General features: G+C 36.1%; 1 protein-coding gene across 12 annotated transcripts in view; it reads right to left on the reverse strand.

The window, feature by feature from the left end:
- Positions 1-27,063, reverse strand: part of rap1gapa (RAP1 GTPase activating protein a) — a 104,758-nt gene that overhangs the window by 42,550 nt on the left and 35,145 nt on the right. For 2 of the 12 annotated variants that reach the window (XM_058763440.1, XM_058763439.1), the window contains exons 1-2: positions 22,721-22,835; positions 12,341-12,376 (exon numbers count right to left, since the gene is read on the reverse strand). In XM_058763440.1, coding sequence (XP_058619423.1) covers positions 12,341-12,376; positions 22,721-22,764 — 80 coding nt within the window. In that variant the 5' untranslated portion in view covers positions 22,765-22,835. Of the gene's footprint in view, positions 1-6,369; positions 6,404-10,476; positions 10,845-12,340; positions 12,377-22,720; positions 22,847-27,063 lie in introns of those variants that run through there. The other 10 variants (XM_058763455.1, XM_058763447.1, XM_058763450.1 and 7 more) reach the window with 8 other exon arrangements.

Consider the following 27,063-nt stretch of genomic DNA (forward strand, 5'->3'; position numbering starts at 1 on the left):
ACGAGACCTCATCTGACTGCTCTGTGTATTTCACAAAGAATTTCTAAAAAAAAGTCTAAACCTATTGCATTTTTTCCTCCTGATCCACACCCAGGTTAAAAGTGTCATCCCACACTGAGTGTTGTCTTTCAAACTGCCCGGAAGCTGTCATGCTCATATCTGATCTCTAACTCTCCCTGATAACTAAAACCTCTTCTAATGGTGGCCGTTGAGCCTCGCAGGTGTTCCGCATCTCCATCTGTCCTCCGAGAGGTGGAGAACAGCACAAAAAAATGATCTTAAAACAGAGATCAGTTAGTAAGTCTAGACAACAGCCTGAGAGAAAAAGTTGTTTTTCTGCCATAAAATAGATCCTGTTCCTGTCTCAGTATCTGTCTTTAGGGAAACAAAGACAAAACCACAAAAGCAGAGTGATTCAGACTAAAGATATATTTGGCACATTAAAATTGTAAACTGAATAGACCACAAGATCTCAAAACGATACTTGGTTTAGTGTGTAGGTGAGCTTTTAGGTGCTTTTGAATGTGGCAAACCCTTACTAATACATTGTGCCGTTCTGACTAATAAAGGCTTACTAAAGACTCTTCCTCCTGAACGGCATGCCTGCATACTCCAAGAATATTAATCTATTCAAATGATAATCCAAAATGCCTTAGAATATATGAATAATAATGTGACAACCCTAACTTAAGCACAGGGGAGGAAGAAAATCTCGAAGGAGTTCGCTCTGTTGCTCGCTTTCTCTCATTTCACACAAAAAAGCATGAGAGAGTTTCAGGAAAGTAATTTTGGCTGCAATGTCACTACATTGTACAATGTACATCATTGATTACAGTCTTGATTTTTATGCTTTGCAAACACTGTTGTTGTAAATTTTGCAGATACAATCACCAACAAAATGTTACTTATGTTTCTGACATACATTTTGCAACATGATCTCATGATGATTTGTATGTATTTTACGTAAAATGTGGTTCTACAAAACCACGGAGTGAATCGGGACAAGAAAATAATCTGGATAATATTTTCGGCGATTAACAACAAAAATTCTGCTCTGCACCTCACACAAACCTTCTTTATTCCGCCAGAGAGGACTGCGACTGCAACACATCACCATTTGGATTACTTTTGGTAGTGCTTTTGACATTTTTGCTTTTGACACTTTTGACATCTGTCTGTCATGTTTTTCTTATACTGTACAGAAATAGTTATGGTTAGGTTTAGAGGAAGGAGTGGGATTAGCAACTATAAAAATATTTTGAATGCTATATTGTTACTAAAATGGTCATTTCCGGAAACATATTTCGGTCAATTACGCTTTATATCCTTTTATATTCACTATAAAATGGGTAGGTTAAGGTTTGGGGGTAGGTTAAGGGGTCTAAAAATCTAAATTGCTTAATAAAATGATAAAAAGGCATATTGATATGAATATCTTAATGATATAAAAGATACGCAAATATTTTTTTAGCTAAAAATACATAGCGATTTGTATGTTTTAAATGTTGAAATACATCTAAATTGTACGTTTTAGCATCAATAAAAACGTACAAAAATGTACGTTCTGTGCTTGTAAATGTTACGTATTAATACCTACGTATCAACAATGAGACCAGGCTAGATTTTGTCATAGTTTTGTCCAAACTTTACAATCTACTTTGAATAATTAAAAAAAAAAAGAATAAATCAGGTTTGCACACTGTGTCCTCATTTTCAAGCACAGTCTGCTTATAAAATAAAGCCCTGATCAACAAAACCAAACTAAACTAAACTAAACCCCTGAACAACAAAACAAAAATAAAGCTCTGAACAACTGAACTTTGTCGAAATTACAAGAACTACTTGTAATAATCTTAAATATCAGATATAATGGATTGAACATTAAAAACAAATCACACTGTTTTGCACACTGTGTCTTTATTTATAAGCCAATGTCTGTTTATACTGAACTGTTTTAGTTGAACTGTCATAGGCTTAAAGCTTAAATTAACAAAACAGAAATGAAACTAAAAATAAATATCACATCACCTCAGCCATAAAACTCATCTGCATATATTTTAGGACAAATTCACGCAGAATGACCTCAGCAGACCTCCTGCTCTCTATCACTTCCCCCACTCCAGTTCCCTTATGCATTTGTGAAGAAAACATTACTCAGATTAGCACTAGCTCCATCGAAGCCAAACTGAGTCATGTTCAAAACATTTACACAACAGGATCACAACTGCTGCCACTGACCTCATCTCCTGTGTGGGTGGTTAGCTTTAAAAAAAAAAGACATCCCCATTCCCCACAGAGGCAACGCATCTCACCTCTATACAATTTGCATGATCCGGCTGTTGGATAAGTCAGATGATGGGTTTTCATTTTTAGCCATAATATAAACTGTGGTCTAGTAATGTGTGGTCGTAGAGGGGCCGGATGACAAGTGCATCACATGATGCAGTGACATGTTTTCATCCACTCAGGGGCAGAATGATGTAACTCATGAAGGCCTGATGCTGTGTGACCAGGAAACGACCTCTAGAAACACACTGGATTTGAAGGTCCCATTGACATGGAAACACCCTTTGGGAAGACGACACCTATTTATGTTGGACTCCTCCCACCAAATGAGCAGGTGCAGTCAGCCTATGCACTTCATTATCTATAAACATTGATTTTCCTTTAACAAAGTGGCTAGTATATATAAGCCTACTGTATGTTGTTAATCCCCTCAAAGCAACATGGAGACATCAATCACATCTATTCACTTCCAATCCACTGAGGAACCTCCACAGCGAGACAAGCTTAGGATTTACGATAAAGAAATAAAAAGGCAAGATGTCCTTCACCTATTCTATTTGATCTCCTGTACTGCTTCAGGATAATTCACACAAATGAGGCGAGATGGGATTTTCTCAAGTGGTTTTGCTTCAAGACCATGAAATTATATGGACATCAAGTGGAAAACACGGCAATATCATTACAATTCCAAACAACTGCTTTCTATTTTAATATATTTAATTAAACATTTTAAATAAATATGTTTATATAGGTTAAAGTGTACACACACACACACACACACATTTTTCAGTTACATATATATTTTATGTTTCTAAATGTCTGCTGAGATGCAAGTTTCATGCTCCAATAATTCTCCAGTAATTCAACAAAACAAATCATCTTCATGTTCATCCTTGCTGCATGTGAAACTGCATTTAAATGTAGTCTGACTCATAATTTCTTTGTGTAGTTCGGTTCATGGTTTTTGAGGATGAGGGCATCTCACACAACCTATCCATGGCATCTGTCTAAGTTATTTAGTTCCATCGTGTGACACATGAATTCGCTCTGAAATACCCATAAAGTTTTGCAAATATCCTAACTGTGCATGATTATATTGCATTTTCTGGCTTATATTTGTCATTGTTTCTCCTGATGAACCACCACCTGAGAGCCACTGGGTTAAACCATTCACATAATTACTAAACAGACCACTGTCACTACTGAGCAGTTAATAATATCTTTGTTTTTGCAAAAAGAGAATGTGAACTCCAGAGCATGACTCAGAGCTTCTCTCAGCTGGGGAGAGAGAGAGAGAGCGAATGAGGCGTCTCATGAACCCACGAACCCAAACCACCATTTACAGCAATTAAAGTCTCCCCTTCTCTCCTTGGCTCAGCAGATGAGAACCCAAATGACCCGCCCCAGGAGGACGCAGATGGGGAACAGCTATACATCACCTGCCCCCAGCTGGCCCTGCTAAAAACTCAAGCAGCAGCATCTGAGATTAACTCCTAATTCCTTCATGTTGACAACAACTATTTAAAAATACATTATGCAACTCATTCAGAGATTTAAATTCTGAATTCTGCAAACATCTCTTTTGATGCAAACTGTCTGGAGTAAATCTACTCTAAGAGGGCCTGTTCAAAAGAAAACTGGAAAAAGTACAAACCTATCAGGTTACTGCAGATGGTTCCTGTAACAGCAGAACATTTAACAAAGGCCCCAGAGGATGACAGTAAGAAGGGTGTCTGAGGCGAGCACAGGTCGCTGCTCTGATATTAAGCTGGCTACTAGACACTGACATTCCTCAACCTACCAAGGCCAGAAGCAGCAAAAGCATCATGTGGACCTTTATCCATGTTCCACAAATATCATACATATCATACATACAAACTTGGCCACACTTTATTTTAAGGTCCAATTCTCACCATTTACAAACAATTAACTATGACTTTTGCCACAGTGAACTCCTAATTTGCTGCCTATTAATAGTTAGTAAGGTAGTTATTAAGTTTAAGTAGGATTAGGGATGTAGAATATGGTCATGCAGAATATGTGCTTTATGAGTTCTAAACAGCCAATATGTTAATAATAGGCATGCTAATAAGCAACTAGTTAACAGTGAGAATTGGTCGAGTGTTACCAAGAACTTTTACCCTATGTTCTTTTAAGAAACATCCCTCACTATTCTGAAGAATAAACTTTCATTTATATTTTTGTATTTAAAAAATATTTAAAATTTTTATATGTGAGTAAGTGACTGTGTGTATTTATTTATTTTTTGAAAAATATTACCATAATGCTGTATATATTACCATAAGTTCTTTCAAGAAACCCCAGCAAAATTAGAAATTCAAATAACATTTTTTTCATCTTAGTGGTCCAAACGTGACCACCACAACTGGCTCTTTCTGTGGGTACAGCTAATGCCCTCCACTAGCTGCCTGCCTACTGAGTCTGTAATGGGTCAGATGAGTGTCTGCCTGCCAGAAACTCCAGAAGTGAGCTTGGACTGAGCTTTGATGCATGGCACATCAATCTGACATGCCTCTCATCTCCCCATGTCTCTGCCATCAGAATACCCCATGGTGCCTCTGGCCCTGAAGGTATTTTGATGGAATAAACCCAAATGGGCAGCTTCAGTTCAAGGAGGGGGAACTTGTACATCACAGCATGCTCGGGTCTAATATTTTTATGAGTGCTGATATCCACACTGATAAACCTGCTGCTTTCCCTGAGGCCCGGGCCATCATCATTTCACTTTAACTCTTCCTCTATAGAGATCTCTGCGTGAGCTGAAAAAGCAAAAAAGAGTTGTGTGGATATATCTGGTTTTCTTTTGGAATTTTAGCAAATTTGCTAAATCTGATTACAAAACAGCTTCTGGGAAAATATGATACCTTATCCAATGGAAATAGAGCAAAAAGCTCAAATGGGTGTTAGAGTTATTGCCTGTACAAATGTTGAAGAAGCTTGGAGAAATGCTGACTAGGTCTTTACTAATGCTCCTCATAAATTTAAATGCCATTCCTTTTTTTTAACAAAATACTTGTGACTCAAAACTGTGAGTCAATGAATCTTCTGCCTCAAACTGTGACAATATTGCATAATCACATTTTTATGACCCATGGGAGCGTATTCATGCGTCCCTTGACTATTGCTGCTCTCCATCAACCATACAAATGCACATGCTTCAGTTAACGCTACTATGCTTTAAAAAGGTCGCTCATCCTTCACACTGAAGTCCATACTGTTTCCTATGCATTGTTACTATAAAGCTACTGTATAGAAAACTGTCACTATGCCACAAAAGGTGTGTGTGTATGTGCATGAATGAAGAATGATGACCTATCTTCTCATTGTTAAAGGCTTTCTCTGACAATCTGATAACAGTCATTATACACAGAAAATTATTGTGACAGAGATACGGATTAAAAATGCAGACAAGCATCTTTACAAAATCAATGAATCACACAACGGGAATATGTGATTAATAGAAGATACAGTAAGACTTCATCAAAGTGTATTCATCATAAAAGAGCGTTTTCATACACCTAACAGATTTCCAAATATGCATATTTCTGCAAATGTTGTTTTTAATACGCATTTTGAATGCCGTTCGATGGGTTTCCATTTATAAATGTTGTCTCAGAGAATCAGCGACTAGCTTGTCACATTGCTGCTATATTTAGTCAGACAGTTGCATGTAAGAGACACACAGAGACAGTCTGGGCTGATTAAGTTTGACAGCTCTCTCCTCCCTTCTCCTTGAAACTCTAGCCGATAGATCCCATAAACACACACAGATACAGGAGTGCATGTCAAAGATCAAGCAAACTCACCTGTATGCGGTTCTTGTGCATGCATACTGTGAAAAACTAAACTAGTCCTAAACTAGAACAGAGCATACTTCTTTGCTCTACAACTATGATCTGTGGCGGGCGCACAGAGTCTAGTAAGGAAAGCAGATCACTCAGGCAGTTCTCAAACATCTCTGGAGTGTCATTATACAGACAAAAGAGAGGATTGAACATGCTGCTTCTCTGAGACTTATTTAGAAGAAGGGAAGGTATAGTTCTGAAAGTTTTGTCTACTCACCCTCATGTCACTGCAAACTTGTATGATTTTGGTTCTATGGACACAAAAGGAGATTTATAAAAATGTTCAAGCTGCTCTATTCCATACATGAATGTACAGTATACAGGAACTTGGGTTGTCGAATATAAAAAAAGGCACTGCTATTTTCACTAGGTACCAAGTAACTACTTTGACATGAGTGATATGAAGATTAGAAGATATACAACTCTTGGAGAAATCTAAACCACCACCAGAGGGCAGATGACTTCATGCATTAACACCCTAAATTTAAATTATAAATCAATAACATCAGTACTGATGTCTTTATTAAATATAAAGTGCAAATGTTTCGTGATTTTGTTTTAGATATAATGGGTAATTTGCCATCATTAATATTAAATAAACAGCAAACTGGAATCAGAAGTAGTAGCCTAGTTCCTGTCTTGCACAACCAATTCATGTCCAAATTATTACATTTATGAGTAAAACACACATGAACGACATCACAAATTCATAATTAAGACTGGGAAACTCTGGATTTTTTTTTGAGGCCAGAGTTTCCGATTTGGGGAGGCGTCAGTGAAAAAACATGGTTCATCAATAAATTTGATGAACTTAATTAAATTATTATTGTTTAAAAGAAAAGTTGCTGAACTGCATGTTCAAATTACAATCATATTATACAAATATGATAGAATATGTAGGCCTATATATATTCAGTTTACAGCACCTACATAAATTTGAAGAAAACAAACAAAAACATACCTAATGCAATTATTCATCATTCTAGAAGTAGAGTATATATATATTTTTTGTAGAAAAGATATATCGGCATCTTGCTCTAACCAAGTGATATAAATGCACCTGACGACATGCAGTGATTCTGATGACACAAACTTGTAAATACAAACTTCCCAGGAGGACTTATACTGTATGTACCATAATTGCCAAAACAGGGCTAAATAAACAACAGTCTAGTATGGTAAAAACAATCCGCCAATGTCTATGTATGATTGTGTGCGGTGGACATTGCTCTACTCTATCGATCTCATCTAACACAACCTGTTTCCCAACAGGCTGTCTGGGACAGAAGGACATTGTGTGCTCTTAATGGCTCATTGTATTATTTTAAACCAGCCTCCGTATATCTCTGTCTCGTTTAATAACGCCAGACAGAACTCGGCTCAACATTGGTTAGACAAACGTGCTCAATTATATAAAGCAAAATAGGACACTATGGCAGCATACTTCCAGAGGAAAAGATCGACTTCGACTTAAAACAGAAAGTCCGAGGACACCATGTCTCTCCTCACTGTGACGCCTGCACTTTGTGATGAAAGAAGAGTAAAATGAACTGTTGTCACTCTGTACTGACATGACATATTTCTGCACTTTTTTCAGAGATACTTTATCAAAGCCAGGGATGTCTCTTTGATGTTAGGGAAGTAAAAAAGGGCAACAGGAAAGACACTTGATTGCTTTCAAACCTCTCCTCAGAATGTCAGCAGCCTTCTCATAGCCACAGGTCATTCGGAGATTAATGAAAGCTAAAGTCCACTGAGTTAATGGGAAAAATATACAGCATCTGTATTATTTACGCTACAGGAAGAGAGGTGAGTCTCTCTGGACCTTGAATGGGTTTAGCTGACCTGTGATAGGTTAGATATAGTGTGGGACCAGCAGCCTGTAATCTAAGTGCCGTATTGTGTGTTAAGTGCTTCCGGATTTAGCGCTGGCCTGGTATTAGGGATGCTGTTGTGAAGAGGAGGACTATATGCTACAGAGCTGCAAAACATGCATCTGGAGCATTCATTTACCTGAAGGAGAAAGAGAAGGTCTGGAGTTTGATACTAGCATCAAACAAAAGTTATAGTTCACCCAAAAAAATTACAATTCTGTCATCATTTACTCTCCCTCATGCTGTTTTTTTGCTCTATCTATCTATCTATCTATCTATCTATCTATCTATCTATCTATCTATCTATCTATCTATCTATCTATCTATCTATCTATCTATTTCCGTCTGTCTGTCCATACAATGAAAGATGCTCAATAGAGAAAAACAAAAAAACACATATTTTCATCATGGGGTGAATAAATGAACTATGCTTTCTTTAAATAATTTTTCATGAAAATTTACGCTATAATTTAAAATTTGGGGGTTGGTAAGATTTCTTAATGCTACCTGCTGAAAGAAGTCTCTAATGCTCTACGATGCTACTTTTATTAGATAAAAAATGCAGTAAAGCAAAAATAAATCATTACAATTTAAAATAACCTTTTTTTTATTATTATTTCTTCAGCATCACATGATCCTTCAGAGATCTTTTTAATATGCAGGGGTGCACATAAGTTTTTCAGCCTGGTTCTCATATGAGAACCTGGAGATTTGGTTTGGTCCTCACACGGGCCATGGCATGTAGTGTGACCCATAAAATATAACTATAAAACAATTAATTAATAATAGTGATAATAATATTATTGCACTTTATTTCGTTTTTTATATATATATTTATAAAAGAACTAACTAAAAATAATAAACTAAATAATCAAGTGTGATAATACTATTTTATTTTTAAATAAAAAGGAAGTATTACATACAAATGCAATTATTTTATAGTAAACTTAAAAATAAAATGTTAATATTTTTATTATTATCATTATTTTTATTTTTATTTTCATCATTTTCAAACGTAAAATCAGCGAGCTTTTATTTTGGCGGGTTGCCGACAAGTAAGTATTATGCGCTTCCGGGTTTAGCGCTGCTGATGGAAGAGCATCAGTGAATGAAATGTCACAGTTTTGCTTTGAAAACGGCAGCGGGTAGCCTAGATTATGCCTTCAGTTTGAATAGAAATCTTATTCAGTACAGTTTGTCGATCTAAAATGGTAATTGTGCATTAACAGCTGTCAACCATGTCGGTATGCAAATCAGAACTTATTTACACAGCGCATTTTTAATTTTGGTCGCGCATGCGGACCTGCGGACCACTTATGTGCACCCCTGTTAATATGCTGATTTGCTGCTCAAGAAAAAAAAAATCAATGTTAAAAACAGTTGTGCTGCTATTTTTGTCTTTTATGAATATGAATGATTTTATGAATGATCTTTTATGAATAGGAAGTTCAAAAGAACAGCATTGTATTAAAAATAGAAATCATTTGTAAAATTGTAAATGTCTTCACCTCTATCTTGATCAGTTTAACGTGTCCTTACTGAACAAGTAAGGGCATATTAAACTGATCAAAACCCCAAATTTCTAAACAGAATACAGCCCTAGTATTCTTTTAATTATTATCATTATGTGTTAACCGTCTTATAAAAGCAGTACAACACTCAAGTATGTGACTACAGTCAAAGACAAAATGGGTTGTAACATAAACAATATAGTACGATTTCTTGTATCTACATTTTCTTTCAGATTTCCCCAATACAGCCTAATGCACCACAGTCAAAGCTGTAATGTAATCAACTAACCAACTCCATGTCCTAACATTAAGGTTAAACTGTTAAACACATTTATTTGTCTTCTGGGAAAACAGACAATAAACAGTGAATAATCTATATTGATGATGTCCCCCTAACACCACATGCAGCGGACTATCTACTAGAAAGTTGCAAAGTTCATGGCTCAAACACATCAACACAGGAACAAAAACTATTCTAGTCAGGCAATTTCATGCCATCTTTATCCCAAGACCTAAACCTAATGCTGCTATATGCACATAATGACAGTGACCTAGATTGCCCATATGTACCAAAGAAAGAGAAATAGTCTGAATGTGAGAGATAGAGAAAGTGTGAGTGAAAGAGACAGGGAGATAAAGATGCCTTATCAACAGATAAAAGTGTCTTGATTCACACTCCATACCTCTAATGCAGCATCATTGCAGAAATATTGAAGCATTCCTGCTGGATCTGTGCAAAGATTGCTTTGTGACGCTAAGCAAGGTGCCTTCATTAAGCAAACCAATCTAAATCCATTCATGCTAATGTATGCCACGTCCACGAGTACAATCCGCACATAATGACCACTAAACAAACACTCGCTGCGCCGCTGGCGAAAAATTGGCATTCTTTTCATATTCAGATCTGCCACTGAAAAACCTTCCCGAATTCAAACTCACCAGAACTTCCTCGGCCTCCTGATTCGAAAGGGAGAGCAAGGCATTGTGGATGTGTCAGGCTAATTGAGATCTGTCTTCCTTCCTGAAGGTCTCAGGCCTACAGATGGGATTATGGCCTAATTCTGGATCACAGTAGTCAGATCCTGTCTCGCTCTGACAAGCTAATGAATCCTCTTCCTCTCAGTCTCTTTCAAAGACTCAAAATAAGTCTCATACATAAATTTGCATGTCTTTTTGATGAATTATCACCACTATATATACACCATTAAAATTAAAAAAAGATACATTTTCTATAAATGACCATATTTCATGATCATAGCTCATATTTCGCATCTAGTTCGCACAAGTTCCAAAATATATAAACAAACTGCAACTCCAGCAATGGACTAACTGTCAATGTCCCATCACAAAGTCACTGAAGCATGATGTTAAAAGCTGCAATTGCCGTAAATATGAAGAAATCCTCAAGTTGTCCTCAACTGCTCTGTGCCTTTAGAAGAAAACAGTGAGGAAGGATAGATGCGGTAGGGCTCTCGTCCTGCAGGCTGTTTGCTACAGAGGCGGAGACTGATGCAGGCCGGGTCCTGAGGTTACCCGTGGAGGGACGGATGCTGTCGGAGTCGGGAATCTGGTTTATCCCATGGGTTCGTTAGGACCGACCTTCAGGCTACTGTCCATCTGTGCCTGGCATCCTGAGCAGGCCTGTACACACGGCCTGCCAGCACACACACACACACTCTCACTCACAGACAGGGGCGTGAGAGTGTCGCATGTGCGCCTCAGCCAGTTCGTCCTGCCAACACTGCAGAGCTGTCTCCCGTCGCTGTGGCAACAAGGCAGCAGGGCTGCAGCATGTCCTCTGCGCTCCGGACCATTCTCATCCCAAAACCACTGCCCGAATCGAAAACATTTAATCTGTCTGTCCTCGCTCTATACGGCATTGTGACACTCCCTGAGCAGAGTCAAACAATCCCACATGTCTTGATTCTTGACATTTAAGATACAGAGTTGAAACCATCAGTAAACAAGTTAGAATTTTAAAATTGTCTGTCTATACCTTATTTGTCTATCAACTATCTGTATTTGTCTATCCATCCATCTATTGGTCAAGTATACCTCTGGTACACATTAAATCTCTTACATTTAAAGACTGATTTTATACAGAGATTATTACATTATGATATTATACATACAATCGTTATAAATAGTGATATTAAAACACATTTTAGGCATAATGTTAAGAAATGTGCTTTGTGTAATAAAGAATTACTCAAAATAAAGTTTAATTATAATTTGATATCAGTAAGTATTAGGGATATGTCAATAAATATGTTAATAGATTTGAAGTATACTTTGTATGGAATAAATGAATTTTAAATAAATTATGGCATAGGATTTTTTTTTTTAACTAGGGTATCTGTCTACCCACCCACCCATAAGGCCTATAAATCTTCAAAATTCAGTGTGTAAATTGTCAAACTTTCAAAGACAATACTGTATAAATTCTGTATCCTCTTTGATTTCTCTAATTTAATTCCAACTGAATTAAAATTGAAATCTAAATGTAATTTTCAATGGTGCACATCCCTGCAACAGTAACCAGAAAAGTTTTGAAACCAGCATCCTTAAATTGGCAATAAGCTAAATATGAAATCTAAATGGTATTACGAAGGCAAAAGCAGCTACAACACCAAAGGGCCTTTGAATGGTTTTCTTCCAAGTCACTTACAGCAGACAGAAAATTGTCTTTCCTCAGTAACGGTGTCCAGGCCGATACCCTTGAGCAAAACAGCATAAAAGCTTGTGGTTTCTGGACTGGCTGTTTCAGACTATGACTGAGTTAAATAAAAAAGACAGTACTTACCACAAACTCCTGGCTCTGGAAAATGTCTTGTCAACTCTGAAATGAAAAAAAAAAAAAAAAAAAAGCATTTTAGTTAAAGAAAACTCCTTGCACCTTTCTCTCATAGTACAACCGGTTGCCCAAATAACTAAACTACTGCCAGTACTCGCAGATGTTTGTGTTTTGAAACATTTTAGGAGCTATCCTCAAAAGACATTTTAAGATATTCCAACATTGTGAGCAAAAATAAATAAATAAATAATAAAAAAAGAATATGCATTGCTTATGATTTAGTCTTTATTCAAAAAATTATTTTCCAGTAATTGGGGAAGTAATAATGTTTTTTTCCTATTGTTTGTAATGACCCTTTGTTTGGGGAAAATGTTGACTCAGGCATGATCCTGGCCACCAGCAGATGGTGTTGTGATGCAACACTCGCTTGTCAGCTGAAGAATTACAGTGCAAAATCCGCACTTCATACATGCATCGCAGCAACACAGAAGATTAAAACTGCTTACCATCTTATACTGCAAATTGTGCACAACACATGGGACATACATTTACATAGTACCCTAAAATAAGCAATATTCTCTGCAACTGATAAATAAAACAAATATTTACCAGAGTATCAGTGGTTCTGTACATGTTTCCCCTGCTGCTGTTTAGCTATTCTCATATTTCCAGTGTGTTTTACTTAAAGTGCACATTCACCCCGTTCAGTCAGACAGGCGGTAGAGCCCGCAGCTTTACAGCAATCCATCTTTCCAGGAACCTGTCTGTCATGGATTAGGCGGCATACTATCAGGATTCATACTATACCGGCTAACATTTGTGGTATTTCTGACCTAGAGCTAGAAATAGACGCAGGGTTGTCGCTCTTAGACACTAACGCACTAACAGAATTTAAATGGACTGAAAGCATCACTGCTGTGTGTGTGTGTGTGTGTGTGTGTGTGTGTGTGTGTTGTTGTTGACAGCTGCTATACAGTGGACTTTGAATTCACTATCCTGCCTCACCTCCTCATAATAGACAAGAGGACAATCGATGTCACGGATGTTGACTTTCCTCTGACAGCCTCTCGTTTCAAATAAGACAGCTGATGTTAAACGCTGACCCCTTTAGTGGTCAAGTACATCAACGGTTGTTTCCATAAAGGTACAGTGCCAAAAGAAAACTACATTACCTGTTATTTTTAGTATATCGTCACCTCAAGTCATGCATGTTTGAGGCAGTGTGAGGTTTCAAAAGGGAAGATCATTGTTTCCTTTTTTTTTTATACACCTTCTCTGTGGGGCTTGATAGACTTTGCCAATAATGTGTTGACTAGCCTTGCTAGCAATGCTAATGTGTCACAAATCAGTATCTGTTTACACTCGTGATTTACTATTCAAAATGAATAATAGCCAGTCACAAGATCGTAGTTAGTTTTCATGAGTTCCCAAGGCGAAAACCAGCACAGTGTTTTGTTTAGGAGAAAGAGTCTCACACCAATCCTGCCACAGAGCTTCATTTCATTCACAGCTTCACTCTGACACATGGCTTGTTTTTTTTGTCTGGAATTGTTTGTGTATTACAAAAGGAGACAAAAGATGGCTTCCTTAATACAATTCAGAGTTTCATTACTGGAACAAAAGCAAACACTGATAACAGTTCAGTAGGTTCAGTAATTAACCCTCAGCCAAACTGAAAGACATTAGGCCGTCTACATTTTTTCCACTCAGTGCAGGTGACCTAAAGTACAGTGAAGACCTTGGCTCACATCTCTGTTGCCTTTAGGCACCAAGCCTAAAGTATGTGCTTTCAGGTTCACACTTCACTAAAGCCATTTAAAAGATCATTTACTCACCTCCATGAACTGATACAATGGCTTCTGCTTTGCACAACAAACAAATGGATTTTTATATAAATCTCCACCTACAATATACACTGCTGTTCAAAATTTGGAGTTGACATGACTTTTTACCTTGTTCACCAAGGTTGCATTTATGTATATATATATTAACAGTACTACTGTGATATATTACAATAACTAATAATATTAAAATAACTGTTTTCTATTTATATATAATTTCAAATGTAATTTATTCCTTTGGCAAAGCAGTCATTACTCCAGTCTTCAGTGTCACCTAATCCTTCAGAAATCTTTCTGATATGCTGATTTGAAGCTCAAGAAACGTTTCATATTATTATTAATGTTGAAAACAGTTCTGTTGCTTAATATTTTTATGGAAACTGTAATAAAATTTTTCAGGATTCTTTGATGAATAGAAAGTTCAAAACAACAGCATTTATTTGACAGAGAAACATTTAGCAAAAAATCTCAAATGGGTTTATCAGCAAAAAAAAAAAAAAAGGTGACCTTGAGCAACTTACTCAGCAGCTATATTAATTTGTGTGTGTGTGTGTGTGTGTGTGTGTGTGTGCTGGTAGGCTTTTATTTTATACTTTTATCCATTTATAAAAACATCCCACAATCCTCAAACAATCCACACAATCTGTTTGACAAAAGGAGACAGACTTCCTGTGTGTAGATTACAAAACATAATTGCTGTCAGTTCTGACGTTTGTGCTGTGGGGACGCTCATAGTCTCTCCAGTTTAATTAGCTTTGCCTCATATCCGCAAATAAACAGTAAAATCCCCAGTTGCTCAAACACATAAACGGTACATCACTCAAATGCACCCAAAAGACCACAACAGATTCAAACTACTGAAGCCTGCAGGGAACATGGGTGCCATCAACCTGTACGTAAATAATGCCTTGACAGATCAATACATTTTATTGTTTGCTATATTCATGCACATTAAGATTTATGATGTTTATGAACTGTCAAATGGTCACAAATCTGCTCGGCCAACAAAAGGATGAGGACTATATCAGAACTCCAGTCATGTGTTAGCGGCCCACAGGAGATTCATAAAACTTGATTTTTTTCATGTTCACCTCCTATCGTGTTGCACAGAATCCTCATAAAGGGGAAATTGAGTCTGGGTGTGGTAAAACTCTGAAGCAAAGCTTCGACTGAGCCAAAGTATCTGCAGGGGATTACAGTTCAATGGCATGCACGATAGACTGAAGCATAAGACATATTAAACGCACACTAAACCAAATATTTGCCTAAATATATGAATGACCTTTTGACATCACAATTTTTTCGCAAATATTCTAAATGAAATATCTGCGCCTATAAATTAATTAAAAATGTGTCACGTTGAACTTTATCTTGCCAACCTCAGGCAGTTTCGTTCCTCTTGGTTGCTGTGCTTCGTGCAGAAATAAATGTTATGCAGGTTAATTGAATGGATTGCTTTTTAATTGAAAGTACATCATAGATAATGCGTTATTATATCAGACACATCAGTACATGGACGTCTGTGTTTCCTTATACTGTGGAACTACAGTAAGGATGTGTAATTCATCACTAGGGTTCTGAGCATAAACTAGAGGGTTTCCTGAGCCCTATGGAGAACCTGGGGTCCTTTCTGTCAGGATCTTCTGAATTAATGTAATAATATACCATTGCTGCCCTCAAACCTCTGCGGGCACACACAATATATTAAACGAGCGGGTTGTGTTAGCTCGGATTTATAACACTGCAATAAAGGTTTCGGAGTGAGTGAGTGGTACAGTACGAGATACAATATTGAGGCCAGAGAGGATATTTACACAGGATACAATGACTTACTGAATCAAATGTGAAAGCTAACTTGGCTCTAACACAAGCTCGTTGACCATCACAGCCTATGATGCCTCTGGTAAGGTAACATGGTGCAGGTGCATCATAAATCATGTCTCGAACACTTCAGGGCTACTGGAGTAGAGAGCACAACAATCTTGCTGGATATCATTTATAATTTAGAAAGCACAATTCACAAGCATCATCCACTGATGGTTCAGTTCATCTCCAAAGGAACGAGAATGGTCAAAATTAAATAAAGCAATTGAGAATAAAATAAATAAATAAAATGTGCTTATGAATATGTGTTAGCCTTTTGATGGACTGGCCATCTGTCCGGGGTGTTTCCCGCGCCCACAGCCCGAGATGAAGGAATAGGCTCCAGCATCTCCACGACCCTACAGATGTTATGAGAAGTGTTTTGGTGACTGCATCGATGGATAAATAAATTAATTAACCGAAAGAAATTAATTAATAAATAATAACAAATACATTAAACAACTAATTTAATTAAAATAAATAAAAAAATAAAATAATTAAGGAAAATAATTAGATAATTAAGGAAGTCGAACTGGAAAAAGCAGAGACACTTTCATGCTATGAATAAAACAAACTTTGATGGTATGAGTTTGCAATGTAAGTCAACACATTTTAGTGGGTCTATGTTTTTTGACACATTTTGAACACTTTTTTTCAAACTGATGTCCCAAATGTTAATTTTGTCCTATCCACTTCAGTAAATCCATGATCTCCTAATCAATAGTCTCCTAAACTCTCCTCAGGGTCACAGATCAGTGGCCTTGTGATGGGAAACAAAATGCATGATGCAAACTTAACCCATTACAACTTGACTAGTAAATTGTTCACTTTGTGACTACAGTATATAATGGATTAACAGAGAAACAAGCAAACTAAACTGGGCAGATTTAGTAGTGTTTTGTCATGTTGAGTTCAGTAAATGACAAAGGAGTGCAGCAGATTAAAAAGTACAAAGATGATAAAAAAATTTGCAAAAAATAAATAAATAAACAATAAAGACTGAGACTGCTGATGTAAGCAACGATAGATTATAAAGATGTTTTACATGTATCTGTGCTATAAACCATGTTCAAAGATGCTGTCAAAGGCCAAAAAAAAAAAGTAAAAGTATATTTTTTATATTTTTGAAAGAAGTTTCTTGTACTCACCAAAGCGGGATTTATTTGATCAAAAATACAGCAAAAAACAGTAATATTGTGAAATTACATTTTAATTACAATTAAAAATAGCTGTTGTCTATTTTATTATATTTTGAAATGTAATTTATTCCATGGCAAAGCTGATTTTTAATTTTTTTTTTCATTCCAATATGCTGATTTGGTGCTCAAGAAACATTTATTTTTTTCTTTATTTCTATTATCAATGTTGAAAACAGTTCTGTTGCTTAATAGTTTTATATAAAACTGTACCTTGTTTTTTTTTTTTGATAAATAGTTAAAATAGTTATTTGAAATAGAAATCTTTTGTAACATTATAAATGTCTTTACTGTCACTTTTGTCAACTTAATGTCAACACTGAAAAAAATGATTAATTTAATTTACAACATTTTTTTAAGGTAAATGGTTACAATCAATTTATTTTTAGCTACATTTAAATACACAAATTTTGCTAAAAGTTAGTCAACTAAATTTGTTTATTTAAATGTAGCTAAAATAAATTGATTGCAACCACTTACCTTAAAACATTTAGTATCATTTTTTTCAGTGAATTTAAACTGTCAATTTAATACGCCCTTGCTAAATAGTGAATAGTAATAATTGATTAAAGGAAAAATTTTATACCTAGAAGGAATATACAGTACAGTAAGCATATTGTACAATACAGTAAACATAAGACATTCCTGATAGATCAGAAAGAAAGATGTTTCTTCTTTTTAAACTATAAATACTGGTGTGTTTTAAGAAATGATGCAAGTGACCAGTGAGGAAACAGTACGTCAGTGTTGACAGATACTATAATGTCTCAGTATGTGAGTGTTTAAGGAGGACGGAGTTACACCTGCTGTCTGGGGAACAGACATTAGTCTCTAGTCACTGCCAATACACTGTGTATCATAACAAGAACCTTACATAAACGCCCATCAATTTTTCATGACTCTGGAACACAGAGGAACAATACCCCAGCAAAAAACACCATGTGTATAAACAGCACATGTTTATATGTTTACATGCCCATCTTCTTGTTAAATAATGAATACTGTTCAAGTGATATACATCATATGCAAACCACAAAGTGTGAAACAATGCAGGCCTCGATATCAACATTCAACATGTGAAAGCTGCCACTGAAAGACAGTAAAGAGTAACAGTACAGTGGATGTACTGTACTGAGACGCAGTGGTACCAGTCGCAAGTCTACAATGTGACAGCCAGATGAATGTATGCGGGTGCCTTAACACATGCAGACCGTCTCACAGCTCTTCAGGTGTCAGCAGAAGTGTGTCTCCAAGTCGTAATGTCCACATTTGTTGTTACAAAACAGCACAGGTGCAGAGACCCATTAAAACAGCAGCAGCACCTGTCATGTGACACACAGTGCTGGAATGCATCAAACATGTGACAGCATTTGGAAATTTGACCTGGGGTTTAAAGGTAAATTCACTAAATAAATATAAATTAGGCTCAGTATTTACTAAAAAAAGCTGAAAATTATTTGTATTAACCGTTAAACTGACAATATTAAATCTCTATATTATTTTCTCAAACTACTGTTCAGTTTGAGGTCGGTGAGATGTTTTAATGAATTTAATGTATAAGTCTTTAATGTTCCCCAAGGCTGCATTTATCTGATGAAAAATTCAGTTGAGAACAGTAATATTGTGAAATATTACAATTTAAATGAACTGTTTTATATTTTAAAAATATGCAGTTTATTGCTGTGATAGAAAAGCTGAATTTTAAAGCAGTCTTGTTATAGGCCTACCCTCATAAAAAAGTATAAATGTCTTTACTGTCACTTGTGATTAATTTAGTGCATCCTTGATAAATAAACATACATTTATTTAAAAACAATCTTTTGAATACATTTGTAAAATCAGCCATTTCACATGCTACATGTGAATTTAGGCATCACAAAATTAATGTACAGTATGGAACTGATATTAATTTTGAGATAAGATTACTTTTATCAGTGTTAATATTTTTTTCTTCTATTTTTAAAGATTACCTTTGATTGAGTCAGTGTTAGGTCATGGCAAAGATAATTAAATATCCAATAATGACCAATACAGATTTCAATATTATAGATACATTTCTAAATTCACAAATATACTATATCATAAAACATGTTTGTGTATATTTTCTATCTACCAATATGAGTAATGGCAATTGATCAAATGATGATGATGATAATGTGATGTTAAATGGCATAAACCAGACACCTTTTCACTTTAGTATATCGGGTGTTAAAACAAGACAGCATGTACAAAAAAAAAGTGCTATTATTGGTGCAATTCATTCTTAGGAAATGAGTTATGTATGAGCCATCTATGTGACTGGAAGTGTCTAACAGCTGCTTCAGAACTAATCAATAGTCTTTGTCTCCTCCAATAACACTAAAATTAAAAGTCTTCGATTCAGCCCTGAATGTGAACGTGAGTGTAAATTCAGAGGACAGAGGGGTTTGCATTGGTTTAGTAACCTTCCTGAGAGAGGTGGATGAGTGCTCACAGATCCTTGAGAGATGAACACATGGTCTTTGTAATGCAAAGCAAAACCCTAATGAAAACGGTTCAGATGCCTCTTTAAAACGCCACTCAGTAAACAGTGGATTAGAAAAACTAATACTGACAAGCACCTTTAATCTTTGTCATTTAACTAAATCTGTGTTAATGGAAAACAATATGTACAAACCAGAATCAAAGGAAAATGGCATGAAATGGTCGATTACCAATTAGACTGTAAAAATGATTTTTCGGTGTAAAATAAAGGTTATTGGAGTATGTTTTACAAAAAAAAAAAAAAAAATACTATGTACTTCAATGTTTCACTTTTAATTCAACGTGATACCTGCCATTTCTTTGTAATTATTTGTGAAATTATCTAGCAATTTCTGAGGGATTTTTTTCAGTGTTTCCAATTCTTCTCGGTTCGCTCCCTGACCCATTCTTTGCCCCACTGGAACACTGAAATTGGGCATAAAGAATCTGCTGACCTCCAAAAACCAGCGATCGGCACCACTGCTTGCACAACAAGTAGCTTTTCCACATGGTTGTTTCTGAACAGGGACAACTCAGAGTCTTTTTGAGATGTCTAGAGTCAAGTCCTATGACTCAACCCAGGTGCCAAACTAAGGGAAAGAGAAAGACAAAAAGGAAAAGCATTTCATGATCTGGGACAAAGCCTGGGCCTGCTGTTTATTTCATTAGACTCCATTAAGAGTTCATGAGGCCAGAGAGATGGGCCAATAGAATCAACCAGGCTTCATTTAGAAAATGACTCCATATTTCAGTCTGAGGTCACCTGAGGGGATTGTCCACATGCAGATCCACATGCTGAACCTGCATAATGAGATCATTATTTGAAAAGAGTCTAAATCTTTGTTTCTTTTATATGGCTGTGGCTTCAAGATCTGGGCTGGAAACCGAAGCCATCATGAATTATGCCCTTGATCATTGTTTAGGAGGACTGTCCTTGTAGTGTAGGTTACTTGGATAAAACCATCTGCCAAATGAGTAATTGTAAATGGGATTGTCATCAAAGGCAAATACATAAAGATCTCAACGAGATATAAAGGCAGCTACATCACACTGAGTTATACAGTGTTTGTCTAGACTCTGTAAACAGGTGCATGTTCACGAGGCCATGTAAACACCAATCACCTGCAAAGCAGATCTGTTCACTTGTTATCTTCACCCGGAGCAATTTTCAAAGATGGCTTTTAGATGTCACAATCTTCAGGACCAAGCAAATGTCAAAACGCAGCCAAAGACAATTTACTGAGCGAAATGAGAAAAAGGATCAATACGGATAATTTCCTTCCATCAACAAAGTCAGTGAAACAAACTCATAAAAGTACAAGCTGCCCTTTAAAGTGTTGAATGCACCACCAACCAAACTCCCTTAATTTTTATATTATATACAGTATATAATCAAAAACATATAATATTACTAGTGTTGGGCAACGATTATTTGCATCCAAAATAAAAGTTTTTGTGTACAATGTGTGTGTACTGTGTATATTTATTATGTATATATAAATACACACACATGCATGTATATATTTAAGAAAAATTTTATGTTTATATATTATATTTAAATATAATATTAATATAAATATATAGCCTACATGTAAATTCATGTAAATATTTTCTAAATATATACTGTGTGTGTGTGTGTGTGTGTGTGTGTACACTTATATTTTATAAATAAAACCTTTACTTTGGATTAATCATGATTAATCATTGCCCAGCACTAAATATTACACAAATATTTATAATACATTTTTATTTTTTTTTTATTAGAAATTAATAAACAAAAACAATTAAAAATTTATATTAACTAGTGTAATTAAAAATATAAAAATGTAAATTAATCACTTTTTAAAATTGACATATAGACTTTAATTGACACTTGTATTTAAATGTAACAATAAAAATTTAATTGACAAATCCCTTAAATCCTCCATTTAATTAATTAAAAAAAGTTAATGTATTGTTTTGTTGCAATTTCAAATTTCTATTATTTTACAATTACATCTTTTTTACATATAATATTATGCCACTGCTACATGAATTAAGGATTAAAAATGCCTACTCTTTAAAAAGTAATATATTCAGCCATATTTTAATAAAATATATTCATTTAAATATGAATTTAATTCCATCCAGAAAGTGGTCATAAGTACAATGTTTTTTAAACAGTATTCAGTCTGCAGTTTGTATATAGGATTCTAGTATTTTTAAGAAATTGATGTGTATTTATATTGGTCTGCTAAACCATTTTCAATCATTTAAGCATATTAGATGAAATGTGCAATGTGTCCTGGTAATACATCTATTTAAGGACAGTTCTGGCGGGACAGGTTAAATGTGTCTTCTTCAGCATTCCTGTGATCAGATCAGCCACACGGACACTTGACAACACAGAACTGAAATATGGCAGCCTTGCACCTGTTGAGCGGACAGGATCCCTTAACAGGCAGAAGAATCTCACTGGAGTCTGTGGGTATTCAGTCAAACGAAATCTCGGGTTTGAATTCCTCCCTACTGAATCAACAGATCACTTAAAGCGGGCTTAATTGAATCCTTAAGGACAGATTGATAGGGTAAACAGCCCGTGATTACGTTAACTTCCCTGGCTGCTTCTCAGACACAAGGTTTCTGCCTGGATGTGTGTCTGCTTCAGTCAACCGCAGTGTCTAATTCAATACAAACTCAATTACCCTCGCCGCTATAATGGCCTTTAATAACAGGGTTTACTTGCAGGAGAGCAGTTCACGAGATCATTGCACTCCGAGAGAGCAGTCCTGTCATTCAAATATATAGCAGTGATGAAATCAAGTATGCTTGTAGCGATAACACTCCGCTTTTACAATGCATTAGCATTCAAACACGCTGATATTTGATCTCTCTACTGAGAGCGTAACCGCAGTTGCTGATATCCCGACAGATCATTTATAATCACACTTAGCACAGAGTAAGAAAAGTGAATGTGAGATGTTTCGGTAAACAGCAATTGCTCTTACCCGCCGTATGCTCCAAAAGTGAAACTCCTCTTTCTCTGCGGCATCTTGGCTAATGGATACAGCTGAGTGAAAAACAGAGAGACAGAACTCTACAGAGACACCAGCACTGCCTCTGTCTCCCTGGACTGACTGGGTATATGTGTGAACGTGTGTGTTTTTGTGTGTAACTGTACACATGCAGCACGCTTTCCTTCCTTTCCACTCCCCAGGCTCTCTCTCTCACGCCTCCTTGGCAAATAAGGGACTGAGAGGCTGGCTCTGTCCACTTTTAGTCGCCCCGGTAACCGCTCCCCACTTCTCATTCATATCAGCACTATTGAAAAGAGGCAGAAATGGAGCAGTACCTAATGTCTACGTAATGTCCTTTAAAATACACTCATTACATCTCAGGTCTGCTAAAGTAATAACAAAAAATAACAAAAAAAAACAAATGGACTGGAGGAAAAAAAAAAATCTTGATATGGACCAATAGCTAATCAATTGTAAAAAAGGACAAACAATCACTACACAAACACTGGAATAAAAAAAAAAAGAAAAAAAAAAGAAAAAAAAGAAAAGAAAAATATTAAAAGCTTTAATCAAAATAATTAAATAAATTAATAACATTTAAAATAAATTAAGTTAAATTAAAAATTTGTTATAAAAAAAAGTTTCCATCTAAAAAAAAAATATCGTCATCAAAAAATACAAAAATAAAAATGTAAATAAATCACTTTTCAAACTGACATACTGTACAAACCTTGTTTAGAATTTTGTGCAGAATTTCAGCCACTACGAGCCAGTCCCACAATGAGCTTTCCTTAGGACGTGCCATTTCTGTGTCTGTAGCTTTAAATGCTAATGAGGAGAAGAGAGGCGGGGCAACGTGAAGGGTGGGTGTGTGGCCTTAACCAGCTTGCGCTATGCGCTAATGTTGACAGTGGATGTATGGCAATGGCTGGTAGACACACAGTCCTTCAAGCTTTTCAGTTTGACCCAGAATCTGATCCGGATGGAGAAGCACCAGATGAAGAAGTTTCAACTCAGCGGCTACAGCAGGAGGTCTCCGAATGGTTAGTTTAAAATATTGTGTCTCGATACGGTACTTTAGTTGGTTTGTTTATGTATGCTGTTACAGTTATTATCATGTAGCTAATGCTAGCCATAGGCTCGGATGAAGGAACTAAAAAAATACTTTGGTGTTCATTTGTACATCCAAACACTGAGCAACTGCCATGCTTCGCTCGTTTGCAAGCCATGATGTCTCTTGAGGAAAAAAAAATATTGCGCTCGCCTCGCACGGTAGTAGCTCATTTTCTCATGGGCGGGCAAAGCAGAGAAAGGGGAGGTAACTTTTCCCCCGTATGACGACATAAAGGGAAGATTCCAGATTGGGCCATCTGAGCTTTCATTTTCTCAAAGGCGAAGCAGGATACCCAGGGCTCGGTTTACACCTATCGCCATTTCTAGCCATTGGGGGACCATAGGCAGGCTAGGGGAACTCATATTAATGTTAAAAAACCTCATTAAGTGAAATTTTCATGCCATGGGACCTTTAATAGTGAGAATTGGTCCCTATACTAAAGTGTTACCAAAAGCCCAGAACAGTAACGTTACCTCAACCAATGGCATGAGTTTTGGGCAGGAATACCAGTTTGATTGACCAATAGCAGAAGTGGGGTGTGTTTTAGAAACCCGTTTCAAAACAATCAATTAGGGATGCGCCCATATTTACATTTTGGCTAATGCAGAAAAGCCAATAATAATTGTATAATTATTATTTTTTGTTAAAGACAATAACCGCTCAATAGCCAATATTAAAAATAAATAAACAAATAATAATGAGTCGGCACCGATAGCCTTGTGGGCAGCACGCGACATACAGCGCCATTGCGCCACAGACATCCCAAGTTCAAATCCCGACTCGAGGACCTTTCTAATCCGCCCCCTATCTCTCTCCCACTTCACTTCCTGTCAGCTATGATCTGTTCTATTATAATAAATGTGAAAATGCCCAAAATAAATAATAATAATAATAATGTGCTAAAATTATTGAAAAAAGAAAAATATCAATACACAAATTTAAAATAATAATCTCTAAAAACATGTTACAATAAATAAAAGAAATCTCTAATATCAGCTGATATGGTACCAATATATCATGCACCATAAAATCATTATTGGTGACACTAGTGGGGGAAAAAACACAAGGGATCGTGTCGTTCATAATAACAGCTGCTCAAACAAAAGCATTGTGTCAACTGTTGACACAGACTTGTGTTCTTTTTCAAAGTCACTTAACAATTTACCTAACGCACATACCTGTCGTGAGCATGTATAATAAATGAGCATTGGACACAGTCAAAGGAGAAGTGTATTTGTAGGTCAGTCATTAAGAGACTTGCTTTGCACAGAAGGACTTGTGAGACAGTAAAGGCTGAGTCTGGCAGTAATGTCTCTCTGATTACCGAGCAAAACACGGCTGCTCTGCACCATGGTTGAGTTTGAGCATTTATCTGGTTTTAAGCAGTTTCGAGTCTTCTTCGACTCTAGCTGGTACATGTTTTTGTCCTTTATCAGGAGTGGATGGCACACAGACTTCCAAAAGAACGCAAAAGCTGAGATCTCCTCAGAGACAGTCCTTGTCGACCCTGACGTGCTGCTCTCAAACCCAGACAGTCCGACACATCTAGCCAGCGGCTGAAACCACACTGACAAGAGAGTGGAAAACTGCTGACTCATGGGTGAAATCCAGGTTTACAACAGCGAATTCAATAAAATGACTACTTGGCACTTTTCCACTGACTCAAAGATCTGTAAGACAAAACTCATGCACACAAAGACATGCAGTAAATGGCCTGTTTCACACTGCACACATAAACAGATCATATTTATGTCTATGTGGCATCCATATCAACAAGTACAACAGGTTTACATTGTGTACGTAAACAAAAAAAAGTGCTAGATAGCAGAATTGTAGCACCTATCGTGTTTTTTTTTTTTTTGATTGTTTGTTTAGTATTTTGGTTGTACATACATAGTGTGCTGAAATCAGCAGAAAATTGTACTATAAACCTTTTAAACAATTTTTAGCAAAACAGAATTTAAAAGCTATATAAGCAAACTACTCACCCACTGTTTAAAAAAACAGAGCATGTTATATAAATAAATATAGAATTTATATTTATAAAAATGTATTATTATATACAGTTATACATTATACTGTATTTTTAAATTATTTTTAAAAATGTATATAATATTTTGGAATATTTGTAAAATATTATATATATATATATATATATATATATATATAAGTGCTGTCAAACAATTAATCGCGATTAATCACCATAATCACCATAAGTTTTATATATTATATATAGTGTTTTAATTATATTTTTATTATTTAATTTTTCATTGTTTTAGGTGTATCAATATAACATTACATATGTATATATCATCAAATATTTACATGCAGCTGCTTATTCATGCAGTGTGAAACGGGGCAAAGTCCTCAATTCAAATCTAACTTTCTTGTGACTGGCTGGCCAACCAAATGAAATGGATTTATCTACCTACAGAAAGTCCCGCTACATGAAAGCCATGACATGTGCCATGATATATTGTCAATCCGTCTGCAGAGTGGACAGGCTGTCCTCATTGACTCAGATGGCTGCTCTCAACTGAAAGACATTTGCTCTTAGGGAATAAACTGCCAGGTAGACATTGATCAAATGAGAATAATGTTTACGCAGCTCTTATTTTTTTGCTTCGGACCACCGCTGTTCATCATTTCAAGGCTTGAGACAGACCCAGATGCTCCACAGAGAATGCTTATTGTTTGAGGGGCAAACGGAGGCCATATCAGTCACATCTCAAACAAATGAACGTGGCAGGTCCCATTCACAAGCCAATAAACCCTCATGTCCTTTACAGCACCTGAGCAAATGGGATTTTCAACAGTGAGACCAAGGAACTAATATGAGCTTTGAACTTATAACATGTTGGCAGGTGCGTAAATCAAAACATTTCTGAACTTAAAACGTTTTTTTGCGTTTATTTTGTTTTACTAATCACACAATTATTTTAAGTATATGTCCATTATATTATTTTCAATACACAGAGTCACTTATTATATTTTTAGGGGGGACAAGCCTCAGATAGGGGGGTCCTGTCCCCGTCCCCGGATTTACGCCTATGCATGTTGGTGAAGACAAAAGTCAGAGTCGAGGTGAAAATTCATAGGCTGTAGTCCGAAAACTCCTGTAATAACAGAGAGGCTCTGAAAAATACAGCTCCATCAAAGATCTGCTTTCAGCTGAAATGAAAAAGTGTAGACAGTGGTGTAGTTGTTTATGAGCTGTTGA

This window comes from Onychostoma macrolepis, chromosome 23, assembly GCF_012432095.1.
Source record: "Onychostoma macrolepis isolate SWU-2019 chromosome 23, ASM1243209v1, whole genome shotgun sequence".
Lineage (NCBI taxonomy): Eukaryota > Metazoa > Chordata > Actinopteri > Cypriniformes > Cyprinidae > Onychostoma > Onychostoma macrolepis.